The sequence below is a fragment of the Esox lucius genome, chromosome 11, assembly GCF_011004845.1.
Source record: "Esox lucius isolate fEsoLuc1 chromosome 11, fEsoLuc1.pri, whole genome shotgun sequence".
Classification (NCBI taxonomy): Eukaryota; Metazoa; Chordata; class Actinopteri; order Esociformes; family Esocidae; genus Esox; species Esox lucius.
The window spans coordinates 12,341,455-12,365,476 of NC_047579.1; the positions used below are offsets into that span (position 1 = coordinate 12,341,455).

The window sequence follows — 24,022 nt, forward strand, 5'->3', positions numbered from 1 at the left end:
GTGAACAATTGTACCTCTGGGAGTTTTTGGGTTTTCCAAAGAATGGCAGCTTTAGCCAAAGACAGTTGCATGGGTTGAAAGAGAAGTTGGAGGAATACTTTTTCCCGAGACGGATGAACTGGGAGAACATTTCTGTCAAACAGAAGCTGGGGGAAAGAGTCAGACTATCTTAATAGACTTGAGAATTAATTTGAAATTCACAGCGGGATGGGCAAAAAACCAGACGGGGCTAATGATTCTCCCTGGGATCAACAGTGTAAGATAAGACTGGTGGCTGGGTTGCTCCCAGATTTGCGGAAACATGTAAAAGAGCACTGCGTGGCCTTGGACGAGGGCCGCATGGAAATCGTTTGTCCGTATATCAAGCACGCCGAAAGAGTCTACGAGGACCGAGAAGATAAGAAAAAAGACGACAGGGAGAAGCGTGAAACGAAACTACAGATGGCCCAAATAGGTTTCTACAACGGCTGTGACCAGAGAAGCCGAGGACGTGGTAGAGCTAGAGGTCGGGCTCCGATTCGAGGCAGAGGACGAGGTTATGTTAACCGCTCAAAGTCGGACAATGCCTGCCTCCGCAACCCAGTCTCACTGCATTTCGAAATACATTAGATTGAAGGTCGTTCTGAGTGACATGAAATAAAAGGGAATTTCGTGTCCATAAAGACGAATCAGTAGATTAACTTTCGTGTCCCTATTAACGAAATGCCGTGAGACTGGGTTGCACCAATTGTATATGGATCAGGTACAATCGGTGCGCGCACATATACTGCTTCATTAACTTTTTTAAGATCTTGTACAAATCGCCAAGCCACAGGTTGTCCAACAACTTTGGCTTTCTTAACTGGGAAAATAGGAGTGCGACAAGGGCTGTTTGGACATGAAACAATTATGCCTTTTTCTAACAATGCTTTAAACACGGGAGCTATCCCTTCAATAGCCTCCGCTTTCAGTGGGTTTTGAGTCTGGCATGGTCTATGGGGTCCTCTAGGTGTAACCACAAGAGGCTGTGCATTGTTAATCAACCCAACATCATAGTTATGCTGTGACCACAAGGAGGGTGGAACTTCCGCTAACCTAGGACCTGTAGCAGCCACCTGGACTGCACAGACCCGACGGACCCAGTCGTCATGCGGCACAAGATGTACTTCCCGTTTACCCAAAACGGTGCACCCAAACCTCTCCCTATAGGCCTGGCTGCCGTGGAAAATTCCACTCCCACCATGTGACAAGGGACCCAGTCCACTACTGTATTGCACCCCTTCACCCAAGGACCCAGGCTAGCCCATGTGCCAAACACAGGTTTAGCAAGGGGGACATGGGGGTCTGAACCCTCCACATCAAAAAAGAGAGACACCTCTCTCACATTCCGCACAGACCAGGCACAAACCCCCCCCAAAGACCAGTATACATATTCACCCGCCAAAAAAAATCACTTTTACCATTATCAAACCACACCTTCTCAAAACCAACATCCTGACTTTCTGAAACCTTCGCCGAGCAACGCAAGTCGCTCACATCCATAAACAAAGCCAAACCAGTGTCTACTCTTATTCATCGCCTTATTTACCAACTCATGTGAAACCGCTCTATGCCCTGTTCTTTCTAAATCCCATGAATAACAATAATCAACAGGCTGAACACTATTTTGAACTGCTTGCAAAACAGTACGTTTAATTCGCATGTCTTTGTCTGAACATTCTAGTGTGATCCCTAACTGTGTCATCAAATCCCTAGCTAACAAATTAACTGGACAACAATTGGAAAACAGAAATGAATGTTTTGGATAACGCTTTGATCCTCGTCGTCTACAACCGACAGAGGGGTTGTAAATCGCTCGGTGGTCTGTCCCCCACTAGCCCCTACCGTAATTATAGTTCTACCACTTAATTTTGGAAGCGGGTCCCATTCCTGGGCTCTAAGGACAGACTATCCCGCTCCGGAATCAACCAAAAATTCTATCTGTTTACCATTAATTGTAAGAAACATTGTGGGTTTAACCTGGTACTCTACTTTCTCTCTAAAAGCTTGTACATTAAGTGTCTGCATAACATCAATATGTGCGGGGTCATGTAATGGGTCGATCTTACTGGCTGATGTGCTCTGGACCGCCCCGCCTGACAGGCAATACCCTCACCCTGGTAATTTTCAGTCCTACGCGCTCTTGGGTTGTTCACTGTAAATCCACCGGAATTAAAATTGTCCCTATTCATCCGTCCATCCTCTCTTGGGTCCTTTTCAGGACACTCGCGAACCCAATGTTCAAGGGAACCACAACGGAGGCCAACCCAGTCACTCCATTTCGTTTTGGTAATACATGTTTGGAGGCAGGTCAGTCAGCACAGCTGAAACTGAAAGTAAAGTTCCTGCACAGGATCCATTTTGATTTGACGTAGCAGTCTAATATATATTTTTCAATATTTGAACTGAAAAAGGTAAGACAAATTATTTCTTAATGATTCATCAAAGAACAAAGCAGAGAGAGTGATCATTTGGAGTAAGTCATTATCAGTGTTAAAGTGCTGTAACATCGTTCTCAAAGGGGTTGATTTGTTTTCAGGAAAATCTATGTAAAAGTTAAAGCATAATTTAATTCTGTGTTTGTTATTTAGTGGTATTTTTTTGATTATAGTAATGCTTGTTATTCTTCAGTTTGTATCTGATCCAGACATTGTGTCTTCTAATCTTTGAGTCTTGATCCAGGAAGTGTGTTTCTCTCCATTATGTGCTTACAGGTCTAATCAGATAGAGAGAGAAGAGGGGACTGCCTCTAAAATGAGTCTTACTGGGGAGAGGGAGGTTGAGGTCTCTGCCTCTAAAATCAGAATTTTTGGTGAACATGATTCCACAGCTAAGAGGTGAAATAATAATAATTTGGTTTGAGAATGGGTTTCCACATCTGAGGTCAGAGTAGAAAAGTGACTAGGAATATTTCCCTCTGTTGTGTTGAAGGGTAAAACGGCAGAAGAGACCAGCCTCCCCTGTGCCCAGTTGTGTGTCCATTAAGAGTGACCGGTCTACTGATGAACATTTGAACTTCAAAACAGGAGATTCAGGGTGAGAAAGAAAGAGAAGCTGGGTTTTGATATGTTCTAGATACTGATGTATCTGTTTACTAATCCAGGTGTGTATTTAATATTGATGCTATGGGTGTTTTAGTCTGATAATTAAATTGTCTTACTGAACTTTCAAAATGTGTATTACATATCAGTGCTGGGGTTTTGAAATAATATTTATATTGTTAACTTACACTTTTCATGTGTGTAATAATTATTTGTGTACATGTTTTTTAATAATAATTACATCAATAATAATTAATAATCAAATACAACAATCACTAAGAAGGTCCATTAGGAATGAAAACACACAGCTGTTTTGTATTTAACAGTATCATTTCCAGGGACCATATTAAGGGACCAGCATCTCCTGTACCCAGCTGTGTGTCCATGAAGAGTGACCAGTCTATGCATCACCCTATATGGTTCAGACAGGGAGACTTCTCTACTGATCAAAGGTAATACAAACTCATGGGTCATGGTCAGTGATTTTCAACATTGTCTCTTATTTGTTTATTTTGTTTCCATTATCTGATTGCCACAAACAGCTAATCTTCCTGGGTTCAACATTTAACTAAAAAGACATTACAGGCAAACCAAAACTCTACAATGTACATACATTTAACAAAATTATTTATGAAGATAACATTAAAGAATTTATAATATAAACATAGAAACTCTACATTTTTTTAGTTTTTCCATCACTCAGTGTTGTTTTTATTATTCATAAACCGTTTCCTGTTTTATAAAACTTATACTATGAAAGTCTACCCTTATAAATATGGAAAACATTTGGTCCTACTAAGGTACTTCCACTTATAACATGGATGAGTCTGAATTATGTAAATGTATCATGCTGTTGGACTTAAAATATGATGGTCCTTCCATTAATAACACCATGATATTACATAATTTATATACCATTGTATAGATATAGGTCATGGAAATGGTTAACCTGCATTATACATTGTACCATGGTAATAAATAATTAAGATTCATAACAAAAGTATGTTACCAAAAAGCTGGTCAAATTTGAGTATAATGAATTTTTGGTGAACATGACACCGCAGCTAAGAGGTGAAATAATAATAATTTGGTTTGAGAATGGGTTTCCACATCTGAGGTCAGAGTAGAAAAGTGACTGAATATTTTCCTCTGTTGTGTTGAAGGATAAAACGGCAGAAGAGACCAGCCTCCCCTGTACCCAGTTGTGTGTCCATGAAGAGTGACCAGTCTATGAATGAACCTTTTACATTCAAAACAGGAGATTCAGGGTGAGAAAGAAAGAGAAGCTGGGTTTTGATATGTTCTAGATACTGTTGTATCTGTTTACTAATGTTTTAAATCCAGGTTTGTATTTAATATTGATGCCATGGTTGTTTTATTGTAATAATTAAATTGTTAAACTAAACTTTCATAATGTGTATTACACATCAGTGCTGGGTTTTTAGTATAATATTTATATTGTTAACGTACACTTTTTATATGTGTAATAATTATTTGTGTAAATGTGTTTCAATAATAATTACATCCTCAATTACTAAATCAATATGACCTTATTTTAACATTTAAACAAGACAGTTAAGGGTAAAAGATTCTTAGTTGGTTCAAACACACCAATCACTCCTAAGTCCACCATATACAAAACACTCTGGGTCCTCTTTCATTATAATTAAAGGGTCCAGAAAGAGACACAGACTCACTGTGTCCAAATACAACAATCACTACTAAAAGTCCACTATGAACAAAAACACTCTGCTGTTTTGTATTTAACTGTATCATTTTCAGGGACCATATAAAGGGACCAGCATCTCCTGTACCCAGCTGTGTGTCCATGAAGTCTATGAATCAACCTGTACAATTCAGACAGAGAGACTTTTCTACTGATCAAAGGTAATACAAACTCATGGGTCAATGTCAGGGATTTTCAACATTGTCTCTTATTTGTTTATTTTGTTTCTAATCTTCTTGGGTTCAACATTTAACGAAAAAGTCATTACAGGCAAACCAAAATCTTTACAATGTACAATTACTATGAAAGTACCTTTAAAATATGGAAGATGTTTAGTCCTACTAAGGTACTTCCACTGATAACATGGATGAGTCTGAATTATATTAATGTTTCATTATATTGGACTTAAAATATGCTCGTCCTACCATTAATAACAACATGCTATTACATCATTTATACCATTGTATAGATATAGATATAGAAATGGTTAACCTGCATTATACATTATACCATGGTAATTAATAATTAAGATTAATAACAAAAAGTATGTCACTGTATTTATTAAAATGTATGAATTGAAGCTGGTACAATGGGAGTATAATGCATTATTGTAATATACACACTAAAGTGAAAATTGTTTGGTTTGTGTTATTGATACATATTCAACATTATGGGCATTTGTAATCTTCATTTAAAAGGTCCCATGCCCATTTTGGGTTCCCTGTGTTGTCAACAAGTAATGTGGGAGAACATGAAGTGCTGTATAGTCATTTACAAGAGGTGTTGGTCTTGTCTCGGCCAGCAGAGGGAGCCACTTACTCTAGTAGTTGATTAACCCGATCTCACTCTACTGTTGTTCTCACCAGCCTGTCTAGTAGTCAGTTAGTTGACAGAGAGCAAGACAACTAAACAAAGGCTGAGGAACCAGATAAACATTATTTAAAATGTTATATAGAAGGTGAGGAATTCATAAAACATACGATATGAAACACCAAGCTAAGGAGACTGTATGTACAATTTCACTGTTATTTTGTGATTTTTTATAGTTTTATTACATTATAAATATGTCAGCATTGAAGCTAACGTCGGCTATCGTATCACACACACAAGAGGTACCAATGTACATGTAATCTGTTTTTGTTAGAAAACATTTAAAAAAATTCCATTGCCATTAGATGACTTCCAATGCTGTTTTTACAAATGGGTTTTAGTAACTTCAGATTTAGAATTGTATTGTGGCCTTGTCACATGAAAGAGACTTACAAATGATATTGAAAAATACAACCAGAGAACCAGTTAAATTTTTTGACATTTGTTTTTTAATTGTGAGTTAAATGGATTTAAGCGCCCACGTTTCTATTACAAAGCTACAATAGTCAATGTTGGATTATGAATAGTAGCATTTATTTATTTTGTATTTGAAAAAAAGTTGTTAGTCCTGAAATTGGAAGCACAAAACTGTGTGAGTCTGTACAAACTCTGGAAGTGTAGATGTAATGTCATGTTTTGTCCACAGAGACCAACAGGAGAGATCAGAGTCTGAGATTCTCAGTGGTCAATCTGTCCAGAGTCATCAAACAGACCTGTCCTCTATATTCAGTGTATGTGGTCCTGTTATGTACATTTGTTTCTTTTTACCTTAAGTAAAGTTAACCTGTCAGTCTTTCATGCATTTGTTAATATTGTTCTGATATTTAATTAACTTAAATTCAGTCTTAATTTCAGCTTTTTCAATTAAATGTTTTCACTTTCAGTTACTTGAACAGAATATCATGATATTTGTGAAGAAAGAGTTAAAGAGTTTCAAGACAATACTGAGTTCAGATCTCCCAGAAGGATTTAAGAGTCAGAGGGAGGATGAGGAAGGTGTGGACCCTGAAGATGAGAAGCAGGAGAGCAGTGCCAAAGAGGGGGCTCTGAAGATTACACTGCATGTCCTGAGGAACATGAACCAGAAGGATCTTGCTGACTCACTGGAGAAAAGTAAGAGTTGTCTGACTTTACTGTTGAATGTTCCAAATGATAATATAGTGACCTTGAGACAACATATAACAACCTCTTCTGTGTTGAAGAATTTAACATAGAAGAAAGTGAAGAGACAGATACTGTCATTTAAAGGAAAGTTCACATTCTCTGTTATTTGATAAAATACTGTAAGCATTTATAGAGACGTCATTGATATCATCTGGGTTATTTATTTCAGATGAGCTTGCTGTGATTTGCCAACATGATCTCAAATCTAACCTGAAGAAGAAGTGTCAGTGCTTATTTGAGGGTATCGCTAAACAAGGGAACCCAACACTTCTCAATAAGATCTACACAGAGCTCTACATCACAGAGGGTGGAAGTGGAGGAGTCAATAATGAACATGAGGTGAGACAGATTGAGACAACAACTAGGAAACAAGCAAGACCAGAGACAGCAATCAAATGTAATGACATCTTCAAACCCACACCTGGACAGGACAAACCTATCAGAACTGTGCTGACAAAGGGAGTCGCTGGAATTGGAAAAACAGTCTCTGTGCAGAAGTTCATTCTGGACTGGGCTGAAGGAAAAGCCAATCAGGAAGTCCAATTTGTATTTCCCCTCCCTTTTAGGGAGTTGAATTTAATGAAAGGGGATGAACTCAGTTTGATTCAACTCATCAATCATTTCTCAGTTGAAACCAATAAAGCAAGAATCACTAACTACAACACATACAAAGTTCTGTTCATCTTTGATGGTCTGGATGAGTGCCGACTGCCCCTTGACTTCCAGAACAATAAGAGCTGTTGTGATGTGACAGAGTCAAGCTCAGTGGATGTGCTGCTGACAAACCTCATCAAGGGAAATCTGCTTCCCTCTGCTCTCCTCTGGATAACTACCAGACCTGCAGCAGCCAATCAGATCCCTTCAGGGTGTGTTGACCTGGTGACAGAGGTGAGAGGGTTCAATGACCCACAGAAAGAGGAGTTCTTCAGGAAGAGATTCAGTGATGAGGACCTGGCCAGCAGAATCCTCTCACACATAAAGACATCAAGGAGCCTCCACATCATGTGTCACATACCAGTCTTCTGTTGGATCATTGCTACAATCCTTGAGTACATGTTGACTACAGATGATAAAGGAGAGCTGCCCAAGACCCTAACAGACATGTACTCACACTTCCTTGTGTTTCAGTCCACACACAGGAATGTAAAGTATGATGGGAAAAAAGAGACAGATCCACATTGGAATAAAGAGAGCATTCTGACACTGGGAAAACTGGCTTTTCAACAGCTACAGAAAGGCAATCTGATTTTCTATGAAGAAGACCTGGAAGAGTGTGACATTGATATCAATGAAGCATCAGTGTACTCAGGAGTCAGTACACAGATCTTTAAAGAGGAATGTGGGCTGAACCAGGACAAGGTGTTTTGCTTTGTCCATCTGAGTATTCAGGAGTTTCTAGCTGCTGTCTATGTGTTTCTCTCATTCATTAACAACAATAATAATCTAATGGATGAACAACAATCAACTGTTGAAAACGTTTCAGTGCAGTTGAGGTACGAGCCTGAAGTCACATTCTACAAGACTGCTGTGGATCGAGCCTTCCAGAGTAAGACTGGACACCTGGACCTTTTCCTCCGCTTCCTTCTGGGTCTCTCACTGGAGTCGAATCAGAATCATTTACGAGGTCTACTGACAAAGACCAAAAGCAGCTCACAGAGCCATGAAGAAACCATCAAGTACATCAAGGAGAAGATCAGGGAGAATCCCTCTTCAGAGAGGTGCATCAACCTGTTCCACTGTCTGAATGAACTGAATGACCATTCTCTAGTGGAGGAGATCCAAAGATACCTGAGTTCAGGAAGTCTCTCCAGAGAAGAACTGTCACCTGCACAGTGGTCAGCTCTGGTCTTTGTGTTACTGACTTCAGAAGGGGAGATTGATGTGTTTGACCTGAAGAAATACTCCACATCTGAGAAAGGTCTTCTGGGGTTGTTGCCAGTGGTCAAAACCTGCAGAACTGCTCTGTAAGTACAGTCATGCAAATTACCCCCCCCCCCCCCCCCCACAAACACAAACCCTATTTTTACATCTACAGTATATTTACTGACATGACAGCACTGATGACTTTGTGGCAGAGGCGTATCACAATACATTCGGGGCTCCGCCCCCCCGGACAGGAAGTACAGGGTTGTGAATGTACACACTAGCAGTCTACACATCTACATTGTCATAATGCATCAGAATTATACATGAATAGATATGGGCCTATTTTTTATTATTATTTCCTTTGGTCAATTTGAGATACGGGGCTATTCATAAAAGATCTGGGGCTATAGACCCAGACGCCCAGGTCTAACAACACCACTGATAGGAGGTTACATTTGTGTGTCATATATACAGGCAATGTCAGTTTTAACAGTACGCCCTTAAGTAGAGTTGACATGACAATGATGTAATATATAGAAGATTTTGTAATGTTTTTCTGAACTATTGTTCTGTTTGACATGATGATAATCTCTCTCCAGACTGTCAGGTTGTAGAATCACAAAGAAAGGTTGTGCTTCTCTGGTCTCAGCTCTGAAGTCAAACCCCTCACACCTGAAAGAACTGGATCTGAGCTACAATCAGCCAGAGGATTCAGGAGTGATTGTACTCTCTGCTTTGATGGAGGATCCACAATGTAGACTGGAGACTCTGAGGTGAGTAATAGTAGTTTATTTTTATATTTAATATGACATAGTGATCATTAACATTATAATAATACAATAGAGGTGTTACACTACAACAAGGGACTAAAAACATCTGCTGTTGTCAATGGGTGAACCTCCACCAGCCCTGAGCTCCCAGCAGGACAAAGTCCCCAACCACCTGGTGAAGTCCACTGTTCACTGGAACAAAATAAATGTTCACTGCTCTTCTATGATTAAACCTGCATGAATATATATATATTAGATTGTATATATATTAGATTGTTTCACCTCCGTATTGGGTCATATTTTACTGCAGCCTGTTTGATCAGAAATATTTCAGGTAATGTGTGAGATTGTTGTGTTCAGAGTTTCCAAATATACTGTATATATTCTAATAGGAAATATAATTGACTAATCAAAGGCCGTAACAGAACAGATTTTACTAGATAAGTAAGTTGACTTAGTCTAATTATCGTTACAGTCCTATTTTCCAGATTTATCAACCATTCAACCTAATCTTAATTTCAACCCTCTGATGTCCACAGATCCACCCCTCTTTGTCTGTTTATTATCATTCCTGCTACTCCTCCCCTCACACACACACACACACTTACACATTCCCACACACACACACACACACACACACACACACATACAATTACTCTTCCTTGAACTACAGTATTGTATATTTATTGACTGAGAAAATTTATGATTTTCTATACAGGATTTCTATACATTCTAGTGTCATGTCTCGGCAATGTCAGTTTTAAATGTATGCCCTTAATTAATGCTGACATGACAAGATGTAATGTATAAAGGATTTTGTAATGTTATTCTGAATTATTGTTCTGTTTGCCATCATGATGATTCTCTCTCCAGACTGTCAGGTTGTGGAATCACTGAAGAAGGCTGTGCTTCTCTGGTCACAACTCTGAAGTCAAACCCTTCACACCTGAAAGAACTGGATCTGAGTAACAATCAGCCAGAGGATTCAGGAGTGAAGAAACTCTCTGCTTTGATTGAAGACCCACAATGTAGACTGGAGACTCTGAGGTGAGTAATAGTAGTTTATTTTTATATTTAATATGACATAGTGGTCATTAACATTATAATAATACAACAGAGGTGTTACACTACAACAAGGGACTAAAAACAGCTGTTGTTGTCAATGATTGAACCTCCACCAGCCCTGAGCTCCCAGCAGGACAATGTCCCGAACTACCTGGTGAAGGTCACAGTTCACTGGTACAATATAAATGTTCACTGGTCTTCTGTAATTAAACCAGCCTGAAAATAATGACCATTTTACATTTTGTTAGCAATGATTCAATAGTCTTTGTGATCATCTGGCCACTTCTTCCATGGCATTAAACATTCAGTTCATGAAAATAACATGATATATATGTAAGGAACCTAATCAGAGAAACTACACAACTCTGTGGTCTCCAGCAGCTAGTTTGTCTATATATTCATACCTTTGAACATACAGTGTCCAAACACAACCATCATCTAAAGTGATCTTCTACATCTGGGTTATTTAGACAATATGTTTTTTGGGGAGAACATGGTCTGAATCCATCAGCTAGTTATTCTTTTTCGGACCATCGGTCCCAGAGTCTGAGGAAGTCAGATGAGGTCTGCCTTTCCATACAGCTGTGAGTGTGAGAGATATACCCTGTTGCTACCCTGAAGAAGACAGCTTGTCTGTATAAACGTTGGTATGATATTAAATTATTGCATCTGAGCGTAGTAGTGTGGTTTTCTTATCCTTTGCAGTGTGAGACATAACTTTATCATAGTGAATCACTGTTACATGAATTCAATTGATTGTGTAACGACTGTGTTAAATCATATGTACACATTAGTGTGTTACACATACAGTAATATTTGAGTCCTGATTGGTCAATAACCGTATGTATTTGAAGAGACTGATACGATGTTCCAGCCTAGTCTGTATGATCTGGTTTTAAGTTTTAAATCATAGTGGATGTGTCCATGGAGAAAGACAACTCTGAGCCCATATTACAACATATGGTTTCATTATTTCTCTATTTGAAATATTCTGGGATGTTAGATTGTTTCACCTGCGTATTGGGTCACAGTATATTTCACTGCTGCCTGTAGGATCAGAAATATTTCAGGTAATGTGTGAGATTGTTGTGTTCAGAGTTTCCAAATATATTGTATATATTCTAATAGGAAATATAATTGACTAATCAAAGGCTGTAACAGAACAGATTTTACTAAAAAGTAAGTTGACTTAGTTTAATTATCTTTGCAGTCCTACATTCCAGGTTTATCAATCATTCAAATTAATCTTGATTTCAACCCTCTGATGTCCACAGATCCACCCCCTTTGTCTGTTTTTTATCATTCCTGCTACTCCCCTCCCCTTCTCACCCAAACACACACACACACACACACACACACACACAGGGGCGTGGTAGTGGGGGGAAAAGTGGACCTGACTACCCAGGGCCCCGTCTAGGGAGAGGGCCCTTTGAAATCCCATAAAAAAAATTTATTTTTTTTGTACAAAAATTAATTGGGCCCTCCAATTGATGTCATTATTCATTTCAAAATATATTATTAACACCAACTGAGAGAATGAACTCAGTGCCAGACACTCTGGACCCCCCCCCCCCCCCCCCCCCCCCCAAAAAATGGTTTAGTCCGCCCATAGACCGCACCCGGCGGCAAACAAGTAACGTAGTGAGTCTAGAGCCTGGGAGCGCCTGATCATGTTGCGCAAAAAGCCCAAATCGGGCTTTCAAAAAAAGAAAGAAAGGAATGAAAAAGAAAGGAGGCAGAATGAGGGGAAGCAGCTGATGACTGCTTTCTTTCCAAAAGGTGAACTGAGTTTGCTTGTTATGCACTACATCCAATTAAAGTTAACGTAGTCAACTCCAGACAGCTGCTGCTAATGTATGTATGCTAATGTTAAATCTTTAGCTTAGTTTGTCAACCAGGCTGCTTGTTGCTGTAAGTAAATTATGGGCCAGGCCAGGTTAGCTAACGTCAGGTTGCCAACATTAACCAGTTTCAGAAACAACCAGTGGTTCTGACACACCAGCAGTACTAGCAGCACTGGCCAGTCCTGGCTGCTGTTCTGGAGATGAGGCTGAGACTGAGAGCAGAAATGAGGAAAGACAAGGTGAGATCATTGCTCAAAGGGCGAGCTCCCCCCTTGCTTCCTAATTGTGAGTTGTTTACCTTAAATAAGTAAGCCTTTTGATTCAATGTGTGTGCTATTGCCTAGTGCTATTGGAGTGGTGGAAAGAGTGGCAGCAGAGTGTAAAGTTACTAGCCCTACTATTGCTTATAATGTGTGATATATTCTCAAACTCTTTAATAAATTATCTGCCTATATTTCTGCACATGTAGATGTGCCTACCAATATCACTGTGTTCTCAAGTGCACACAGGTAATATTGATTTGAGCAATAAAGCAAATTATCATTTTTGTTTGGTGAAAAGCCCTAGCATTTCAGCACAGTGCTGTGCTTAAAAGCTATAGTCAATGTTCAATAAATTCATGATGTTATCAAAGCCAATGAATAGGGTTGCAAAATTCTGGGAATTTTCAAATTTGGAAAATTTCCATGGGAGTTAACAGGAATATAAGGGAATTAATGGGAATTTACAAAACTGAAAGGTTATTCCTTTAACAGGGAACTTAAATATAGTTGAGGAAAATATATTGTAGCATAATCTTGGCTAAAACAAGCAGATTTAATGCAGCACACTTAAATATATCTGCTATTAAATCACATGCACACTGCAGGGCTACTGAGGCCACGCTTGATTTCTTCAACCCTGGAGTACTGAGGACACACTTCAGCTTCCAAACTACATAAAGTGTAATGATGAGTAATATTTTACTCAACATTCATGTTTTTGTTATTCCGTGGAAGAATTAATGGTTCAGTACAAGAGTTAAAGTTTTAAAGTTCTCCTCTAAAATAAATCTGATAAAAGATCATGTTGTTTACATTAGTTTTAAAAAACTAATTTTTGATATTTATGTTTGGATATGATAGTTTGTTGAAATTATCACCAAATTCCAGTTAATTTCTACTAATTTCCTTTAATTCCCATCATTTTTGTGGAAAGTTTGCAAATTTGAATATTTCCAAAATTCCCCAGCTTCACTTCCCATGGAACGTTTCTGGAAATTTACTGGAAGTTTACCGGAAATGTTCCTACCCTTTGCAACCCTACCAATAATAGTTATGTTATCTTTGTACTTGTTCGTAATGGTAGATTTCAAGCTCTGTTAAGCGCCCTATTGTGGGTACTTGGTTGACAGCCTAAAGCTTAGTCCAAACTGTCAACATAATACGCAATGCTTGATCACATGTTTAATAATTTTTAGCGCTTTATCTTGCACTGAAATGGCTCTTGGAATACAAAGTGAGCTTGCTTTAACAAGTAGGTTGTTTTTTTTTGTACGTTAAGAGGCTAATACCTATTTTTTGTGCTGGTTGATGTAGAAAGTTCTGCACTTGATGCAGAAGACATGGCAGGGTGCGAGTCTGATGATGTGAGAGAAGGTGAGCTCATAGAGGCAACTTTAAGTTATTACCAACAATCATGTGCTGTAGCAGTTTCAACTGAAATGAGCAGCAGTCTACTATTATCATACTACTATCATACTACGACATACTACTACTATTATAGTACTATTATCAAGTAGGATGAATTATTACATGTGAGACTACAATAAGGTTGAGGCTAACATAAATAATGTATATTTCATGCTTGTAGATGTATTTGAGAGTAGTGAGGAGGCTGGGGAGAGAGAAAAGGAAGGGCAAAGTGAGGGAAATGAAGAGGCTGGGGAGAGAGAAAAGGAAGGGCAAAGTGAGGGAAATGAAGAGGAGTTGTCAGAGGACCCAGGACTGTGGCCAGAGAAGCTAACTGCTCAGCAGAGAGATACTCTAGTTTGCAGACTGGCTAGTCAAAGTGGAGACCTGACCAGAATGGCACCCAAAGACAATTCACTAGCTATCTTCAATATGTTAAGTCGGCCAATGGGCTGGAGAAGATTAGGAGGGACTGGCTGATTAACAGTGAAAGTGCAAATGCTCTATTCTGTATCCCATGCCTTCTGTTCTCACATGAGCAGACTAGGCCATCTAAAAGTGCACTGAACAGCAAGGATGGACTTAAGTTGGCAGACATCAAATGGCAAAAAATTTATAGAAAGTTCCCTGAACATGAGACACACACTCCCCATAAGCAGTGCTATGTAAAATGGAAAAGCCTTCAGCACTCATTATTGGTAGCTACAGGAGTTGATGGGCACCTTCAAAAACAGTTCCAGACAGAAGCAGAGAAGCATACCAAGATCTTAGAGAGGCTTTTAGATGTAACTCTTTATTTAGCTTCAAGAAATCTTGCATTCAGAGGCAAAACCTCAGATTTGGATGATGTACATAATGGCAATTTTCTTGGAACTCTTGAGTTGTTGGCCCATTATGATCCCCTCTTACAAGAGCACTTACAAAAAGTAAGGCAAAAAAAGAAAGGGTCACGTTTAACTCACTACCTAAGTCCAGACACCCAGAATGAGTTCATTGAGATCTGTGGCAAGAGAGTGCTCAACACTATCGTGAAAGAAAGAGAAGATGCAATATATTACTCTGTCATATGTGACTCAACACCAGACATATCTCATACAGAACAGAATGTGCTATTGATACGATATGTACATCAAGACAAAGAAGACAACGGTGTTTGGAAGATAGTTGAGAGGTTTATTGAATTCAAAGATTTTCACAAAAAGACAGGCCAGAAAATTTCTGAAATGATTCTAGAAGTGTTGCAGTCCAATGGCATACCTTTACAAGACTGTAGAGGACAAGGCTATGATAATGGAGCCAACATGTCTGGAAAGGTGAAAGGAGTACAAGCTCAGATTTTAAAAGTCAATCCGCTTGCTACATTCTCTCCCTGTGCTTCCCACACCCTCAACCTGGTTGGTGTCCATGCAGCTGAGTCATGTCCAGAGGTTGCAACATTTTTTGGCTCTGTAAACCGTCTCTATAATCTTTTCAGTGCTAGCCCAGAGCGATGGGCAATCCTGAAAGAAAAGACAGGGTTCTCTCTTCATCGTCTCTCTGACACTCGATGGAGTGCCCGCATTGCTGCAGTACGAGTTGTGGCAGTGCACTTGCCCTCCATCCTTGAGGCACTGGAATGTGTCTTAGCCACCTGCAGTTTAGCAAGTGAAGCCAAGTCTGAGGCAAATGGTTTGATAAGTTATTTCAAGACCTTTGACGCTATCGTCCTGCTCACTGTGTGGGTAAAGATTTTGCAGTGCATTGAAAACCGAAATGTAATTCTTCAGGCAGGAGATATTTCTCTGAATGTTCAGGCTGCAAACATCAAGGCACTACAAGAGGAAATGCAGGCTCTTCGTGATAGATGGGACTCACTGCTTGCAGAGGCCTCCCTAGTAGCGCAAATAATGGATGTCCCTGAACATTTTTGGACTGAAGAGAGACGGAAGCGCAAAAGGAAACGCATGCCTGATGAGATGACACAAGAAGATGCAACTACTGAAGACAGTGCAGAAAATGCATTCAGGAACAAAATATTTTTTGTTGCAATGGATAGCATCATCAGTGCATTGAGTGCCAGATTTCAGACCACAGCAAAGATATGTGAAACATTTGCACCTACTCTGAAGCTGACAGATATGACTGCAGAGCAGATAAAAGAAGCATGCCAGACACTGGCAAAAATGTATGACACGGATCTCTCAGAAAAATTTGAAAATGAAGTGCTACACTTCCGCACCATTTATGATGCTACATTTTCAAAAACTCTGTCCTCTCTTGAGCTCCTCAAAGCCATCTGGAAGATGCAGCTGCAGAGCATTTTTGGAGAGCTTTGCATTGTTTTAAGGATTTTCTGCACACTTCCTGTCACAGTTGCAGGAGGTGAATGGGCTTTCAGCAAGTTAAAACTTGTAAAAAACTACCTGAGATCAACAATGGGCCAGGATAGACTAAACAGCCTCGCCATTCTGTCAATTGAAAGCCAATTGGCCAAACAGTTGGACTTTACAGATCTCATCACAGATTTCGCAAACAAAAAGACTCGTCAGTGGGGATTTACTGGGATGTAGATTACATCTCATTTGACTTTTATTTTTTTATAGTTGACTTTTTTTTTCATTATGGCAGGCTTAGCTTATTTGATTGGTTTCTGAGGGTACTGTTGTCTCGTGTTTTCCTGTTCAAAAATAAAAGTTTTTAATTTAAAACTTGCATCAGTGTCATGGATCAAAATGTTAGTACACAAATCGATGTAGCCTAAGGTTTAAAGGTATTTGAGCACAAGTAGGCCAAATGCATCAATTCAGGTGGTTAATGAAAGAACCAGTCATTACTATAATCTGATTTGATTATAGATTTAAACACTATTTATACTTGTTTATATTCAAATAATAATAAAAAAAATTCATTCAAAATTGAATTTTCATTTTGCTAACCCGCATCGTACAATGGCATGTGTAGGGGGCCCACTGACATTGAGAGTATACAGGGCCCAGAATTTGGTGCTACGCCCCTGCACACACACACTTACTCTTCCCTGAACTACAGTACTGTATATTTATTGACTGAGAACATTGATGATTTTCTATACAGAATTTCTATACATTCTAGTGTCATGTATTGGCAATGTCAGTTTTAAAAGTATGTCCTTAAGTAAAGTTGGCATGATAATGATGTAATATATAGAGGATATTCTAATGTTATTCTGAACTATTGTTCTGTTTGTGACATGATGATAATCTCTCTCCAGACTGTCAGGTTGTGGAATCACTGAGGAAGGCTGTGCTTCTCTGGTCTCAGCTCTGAATTCAAACCCCTCACACCTGAAAGAATTGGATCTGAGTTACAATGACCTGAAGGATACGGGAGTGGAGAAGCTCTCTGTTCTGCTGAAGGACCCACAATGTAGACTGGAGACTCTGAGGTGGGTAACTGACTACACAACAATAAACATGACAACAACACAACAGAGGGGCAACACAACAAAAGGGGAATACAAACATCTTCTGTGTTTCCACCTCCACCTGCTCTGAGCTGCCAGCAGGTCCAAGCCTCCATCCCTGGTAAAGATCAAACCCTGTCAGACATCCCAGCAGGCCTGGAAGGAAACAGACCACAACTTACCAGGAACACCATTACAAACACAAATATATTTTTACAAAATAAATAATAATTTCTGTTAGTCCAAGTCCATTAGAACTAAACTCAATTCCAGCCCTCTGATGTCCACTGATCCACCATTCATTCCCACTGTATTATTGTTACACTCTTTCTTATTGAAGACATCTCTTCATTCTACCATGTTGTCTCATAGGGACTTGAACTTCCCATCTGTTACATTTCTTCATGAATTGTCTGGTTACATCATACTGATGCTGCCCAGGGATCCATCATAGTACAGATTAATTTGTCTCAGTTCTGCCAGGGTGGATGGGTGGAAGTCACACAGGGCTGCCTTGTCATGTTGCACTCTAGCGACTCCTTGTGGAAGAGTTGCTGATTGTAATATTTTTTTATCATGAAATTGGGAGGGGAGAAACAAAAATGTGAAAAACTGGTAGAAAAACTCAAACATTTTAGCCAAAAGCACAATGATATTTGCTATTGACTGACCTTGATCAGTATTTGTTAGTCACACAAGTAGGGACTATAATTCCCACGTTGCAGAGTTTGAGATTGGAATCACGGAAAAGTAGGTCAAGTACAAATATTCCCCATATAAATATAATTATAATATAGTCCTGTAATATTAATAACAATTATCATCACATTTTGCCTACTTTAAAGGTGCAGTGAATCTGGAAGAGCATTTGGCTTTGCAAGGTGTGTGTGTGTGCGTGTGTGTTGTTCCTTAATTCTAGTTCAGTGGTTGTGGCAGTGTGTCATGTGAATCTACATGTGGAACTTGTTGTCACTCACTGTGCATAATGTTAGACAGGAATTCATAGATTATTTATTTGAGGTGTTCAGATGCTGATATAACCAACCTCATTCATTTTAATCATTGAATCTCTTTATGTACAGCAGTGGTTCCCAACCTGGGGTCTAGGACCACTGGTAGTACATCTCCTATCCACAGACCTACTGTGTACAAGGTTATTCCATTGATAATGGTTTATACTGTGTGCGAAGTCAGCACATGTCTGTTATTGTTATTTATTATGTTTACAAAGTGAGTAACATTACATTATAAATACATTTATGCACATTTTGTGACAGACCTTTGTCTACATTGCTCTTCTGCAAAGTAAAAAATGTAGCTTCTTGGACCAATGATGCCTGAACTGTGTTACAGCAGAATGTTCTGTATTTGTCTGTTCATGTTTGATGTGGGATTGAGAATTTCACCTTATCCATATAGTTGAGGAGGGGTTATTAAGAATTGTGGGCAGTAGCAGGTAAACAAACTGTCTTGGGTGTTTATGTGGAGGTGTGACATTAAAAACTGAATTACAACAAGATAAAACGGTTATCACAGAATTTGGAGAAAATAATTGCCCTACACTAGGAAGAGTTTAATTGCACAAGCATCTTGTGAAATCATACTTGAAAGTGCAGAGACTTTGTAAATGTGAGTAGTTTGTGATCTAATGATAATCTCTGTGCAGGCTCTTACTACTTCAAAACCTTGTCATCAATGACATTTGAATCTTTGATTACATGCCTTTTTTAAACCTTGTTGAAAAATGCTCCCAGTTCTGTCTTGGATGCCAAGTTGCTTTCACTCACTGACCTCTACTTGACACCTAATTCACCAGTTTATGTACATTCTACAACAGGTTGGTCAAATAGGTAGTGTTGGGGACATGAATTACAGGCAGTGACATGAGACACTATCAGTAAATAGTGTCTCAACTATTTCAACAATTTTTTCAACTGAACTCGTAACCTCAAATTATTTATTGCTGATCAGGAGATGTCACTATTGTGAACTGTATAATAATAAATTCATCTTTAGTAACTATTTCATATTTTTTAACAATGTTCTAAGGGCTTACAAAGCCTTGGTTGCCCATCAGTACTTCTAAGTTTATAGACTTTTGTTAATGTGAGTCGTTTATGAAATCATGATAACAATCATCTCTGTGCAGGCTGTCAGGCTGTCTGGTCACAAAGGAAGGCTGTGCTTCTCTGGTCTCAGCTCTGAAGTCAAACCCCTCACACCTGAAAGAACTGGATCTGAGCTACAATCACCCAGGAGACTTGGGAGTCAGACTGCTCTCTGCTGGACTGGAAGATCCACACTGGAGACTGGAGAAACTCAAGTAAGTCCTGTAGATGTTTTCTGAATCAGTAATCAGTAATGTGGTATTAAGTTGTCATGTTTTTGCATTATGTAATATGTGTCAAATACAGACCTGTCTACCTGTAATCATTTTGTGTAACAGGAACAATAATTGTACATTTTTAGGAAAACATTATTTACTGTATCCATGAAATTCAGTTTTCCCCTAAAATATAAATAAATATTCTAACTCTGTGACTGAACACACCCCACCCAAAATATGATTTAAACTCAACTCATCCCTTCTGCTGTCAAACCCAGTCTTAATCTCAGCCTCTCCCCCTCATTTCACCCACACTGCCTCAACACATGATCCACTGTCTCAACTTCCTGACAATGGTCACACTGACCTGTTGGATGTTTCCCTATTAGATGTAATGTATTGTTTAAATGACTGTGTCCCACCCACAGTCTAGTTAACACAGATTCCTCCACTCTGCTCTTAGCTGTCCTCCTTCCATCCCCAACTACACCCTGTATTCTGAACAGGTGTCTGTCTGTAGTGTCTCCATTCCACTGCTCCTGCCACCTCCTCATCATCTCAGTCCAGACAATACATTTATCCATTTCTCCTCAACTCTCTCAACGTGCTCAATCCAAGTCAGTCTGGCATCAGAATACACCCCAAGGAATCTAAAGACCCCCACCCTCTCCAAATCCTTCCCATACAATCTCAGCTGGACCTCATCACCCCTCTTCCTTGTGTAAAAAGACATCCACCACTGTCTCCCTGTTCACCTGTGTCTTCCTGACCTCTGCTTCTAAACAGAACACAGGGTCCATAGTACCCCTCCCCTTCCTGACCTCTGGTCCTAAACAGAACACAGGGTCCATAGTACCCCTCCCCTTCCTGACCTCTGCTTCTAAACAGAACACAGGGTCCATAGTACCCCTCCCCTTCCTGACCTCTGCTTCTAAACAGAACACAGGGTCCATAGTACCCCTCCCCTTCCTGACCTCTGCTTCTAAACAGAACACAGGGTCCATAGTACCCCTCCCCTTCCTGACCTCTGCTTCTAAACAGAACACAGGGTCCATAGTACCCCTCCCCTTCCTGACCTCTGTTTCTAAACAGAACACAGGGTCCATAGTACCCCTCCCCTTCCTGACCTCTGTTTCTAAACAGAACACAGGGTCCATATTACCCCAGTTGTCTTTTATTTATGACACCAACTATGTACATTTCTTTAATAGTCTCATGATCACTGTCACTCAGTGTGACACATGCAGTCACTTTTCCTTCCCAATGTTCCTGCTTCTCCTTTCCATCAAAGTCAGGATCCTGGAACTGGAAAAAGCCTTGTGTCATATGACTTTGGAGATCATACAAAATCTGATCACCATTATGTATGCATGGAAAGAGCAGTGAATTTGTGAGCAAACATTCATCTATCCTCAATTCCATCAACACAGTCATTATGGATAGTTTGTTCACTGTTTTGGGATAAACATTAAAACCTTATAATTTAAATTGAAAGAGTAACTGGATTTGCACTGTTAAAGATGAATTCCAGTGATTCCAGTGGTTTGATCTTTGTGTCAATTGTATCTAATCAAGCATGTTATTTTTTATGGGGACTCATTTTGGGGTAATAAATGGATTTAGGGGTTGTGTATGGTGTGTTATTGGAGGAGTGGTTGTGTATGGTGTGTTATTGGAGGAGTGGTTGTGTATGGTGTGTTATTGGAGGAGGGGTTGTGTATGGTGTGTTATTGGAGGAGGGGTTGTGTATGGTGTGTTATTAGAGGAGGGGTTGTGTATGGTGTGTTATTGGAGGAGGGGTTGTGTATGGTGTGTTATTAGAGGAGGGGTTGTGTATGGTGTGTTATTAGAGGAGGGGTTGTGTATGGTGTGTTATTGGAGGAGGGGTTGTGTATGGTGTGTTATTGGAGGAGGGGTTGTGTATGGTGTGTTATTGGAGGAGGGGTTGTGTATGGTGTGTTATTGGAGGAGGGGTTGTGTGTGGTGTGTTATTGGAGGAGGGGTTGTGTGTGGTGTGTTATTGGAGGAGGGGTTGTGTGTGGTGTGTTATTGGAGGAGGGGTTGTGTGTGGTGTGTTATTGGAGGAGGGGTTGTGTGTGGTGTGTTATTAGAGGAGGGGTTGTGTATGGTGTGTTATTAGAGGAGGGGTTGTGTATGGTGTGTTATTAGAGGAGGGGTTGTGTATGGTGTGTTATTGGAGGAGTGGTTGTGTATGGTGTGTTATTGGAGGAGGGGTTGTGTATGGTGTGTTATTAGAGGAGGGGTTGTGTATGGTGTGTTATTAGAGGAGGGGTTGTGTATGGTGTGTTATTGGAGGAGGGGTTGTGTATGTTGTGTTATTGGAGGAGTGGTTGTGTATGGTGTGTTATTGGAGGAGGGGTTGTGTATGGTGTGTTATTGGAGGAGGGGTTGTGTATGGTGTGTTATTGGAGGAGGGGTTGTGTATGGTGTGTTATTGGAGGAGGGGTTGTGTATGGTGTGTTATTGGAGGAGGGGTTGTGTATGGTGTGTTATTGGAGGAGGGGTTGTGTGTGGTGTGTTATTGGAGGAGGGGTTGTGTGTGGTGTGTTATTGGAGGAGGGGTTGTGTGTGGTGTGTTATTGGAGGAGGGGTTGTGTGTGGTGTGTTATTGGAGGAGGGGTTGTGTGTGGTGTGTTATTAGAGGAGGGGTTGTGTATGGTGTGTTATTAGAGGAGGGGTTGTGTATGGTGTGTTATTAGAGGAGGGGTTGTGTATGGTGTGTTATTGGAGGAGGGGTTGTGTATGGTGTGTTATTGGAGGAGGGGTTGTGTATGGTGTGTTATTAGAGGAGGGGTTGTGTATGGTGTGTTATTAGAGGAGGGGTTGTGTATGGTGTGTTATTGGAGGAGGGGTTGTGTATGTTGTGTTATTGGAGGAGTGGTTGTGTATGGTGTGTTATTGGAGGAGGGGTTGTGTATGGTGTGTTATTGGAGGAGGGGTTGTGTATGGTGTGTTATTGGAGGAGGGGTTGTGTGTGTGTGTGTGTTTTTGTGTGTAAGACAGGTTGTGTGTCACTGAATGACAGTCTGCTCCTCTGCTTCTTCCACAGTATGCATCATGGTGGAGAGTGGAGGTTGAAATCAGGACCGAAGAAATGTAAGTGATTTATTATACAGAACACATATACAGCTGGTGTGTGTGTGTGTGTGTGTGTGTGTGTGTGTGTGTGTGTGTGTGTGTGTACATGCCTGAGTGTGTAAGTTTGTGCATATTTGTTTCATTCTGCATGTGTGTGTATAATATGAATGATGATGATGTGTAATATTATGTCTTGGTCTCATCCATCAGATGTCTGTGATCTCACACTGGACCTAAACACAGTAAACAGAAACCTCTCTCTTTCTGAGGAGAACAGAAAGGTGACAAGGAGGAGAGAGGAGCAGCCGTATCCTGATCACCCAGAGAGATTTGAGGTCCGGCCACAGGTGTTGTGTAGAGAGGGTCTGTCTGGACGCTGTTACTGGGAGGTAGAGTGGAGTGGGGAATGGGCTGTAATAGGAGTGACATATAAAGGAATCAACAGGAGAGGATATGGTGATGACTGTTGTCTTGGATACAATGACAAGTCCTGGATTCTGGAATGTGATGATGACCGTTTCTCTGTCAGGCACAATAATAAGCCAACTTACCTACCTGTCACCTCCTCAGTCTCCCACAGAGTAGGAGTGTATCTGGACTGGACAGCCGGCACTCTGTCCTTCTACAGGGTCTCCTCTGACACACTGACCCACCTGTACACATTCAACACCACATTCACTGAGCCCCTCTATCTAGGATTTTGGGTTTATTCTAACTCCTCAGTGTCTCTGTGTCAGATGGTCCCTGTGTCAAACACAACATGATGTTTCACTCTAATCATGGTCATGTTCAGTAGGACACTGTAGTTTGTCACCTCCTCTCTCCTGCTGTTTCTCTGCTTTTCTGCTTCTCTTCCACATACTCTCTCCTCTTTTCCTCTCCTCATCCTTGCTCCTCTCTTCTTTCCTCTCCTCATCCTTGCTCCTCTCTCCTCCTTTCCTCTCCTCCTCCTTGCTCCTCTCTTCTTTCCTCTCCTCTATTCAACTCCCATATTTTCTCCTGTTCTCTCTCCTGCTTTGTCTTCTTTTCCTCTACTTTTCTTTCTCTACTCCCCTTTTCCTTTCCTCTTCTACTTCTCTCTTCTCTCCCTCTTCTTGTCTTCCCTACTGCTCCTCTTTTCCTCTCCCCATTTCCTCATCTCC

The 24,022-nt window shown here is 40.2% G+C and overlaps 1 protein-coding gene and 1 long non-coding RNA gene across 2 annotated transcripts; both read left to right on the plus strand.

Annotated features, from left to right (window-relative positions):
- Positions 1-2,716: 2,716 nt before the first annotated feature.
- Positions 2,717-23,754, plus strand: LOC117595277 (NLR family CARD domain-containing protein 3-like). The gene is made up of 11 exons (XM_034295444.1): positions 2,717-2,855; positions 2,950-3,054; positions 3,398-3,511; positions 6,302-6,386; positions 6,540-6,768; positions 6,989-8,783; positions 10,329-10,502; positions 17,264-17,437; positions 19,605-19,778; positions 22,852-22,898; positions 23,091-23,754. The coding sequence occupies exons 1-11, from the start codon at positions 2,773-2,775 to the stop codon at positions 23,642-23,644; spliced, it is 3,534 nt and encodes a 1,177-aa protein (XP_034151335.1). The 5' UTR covers positions 2,717-2,772; the 3' UTR covers positions 23,645-23,754.
- LOC117595319 lies at positions 12,190-14,409 on the plus strand. The gene is made up of 3 exons (XR_004576530.1): positions 12,190-12,299; positions 12,490-12,603; positions 13,942-14,409. It is a non-coding gene; the product is annotated as an uncharacterized LOC117595319 (long non-coding RNA).
- Positions 23,755-24,022: the final 268 nt, after the last annotated feature.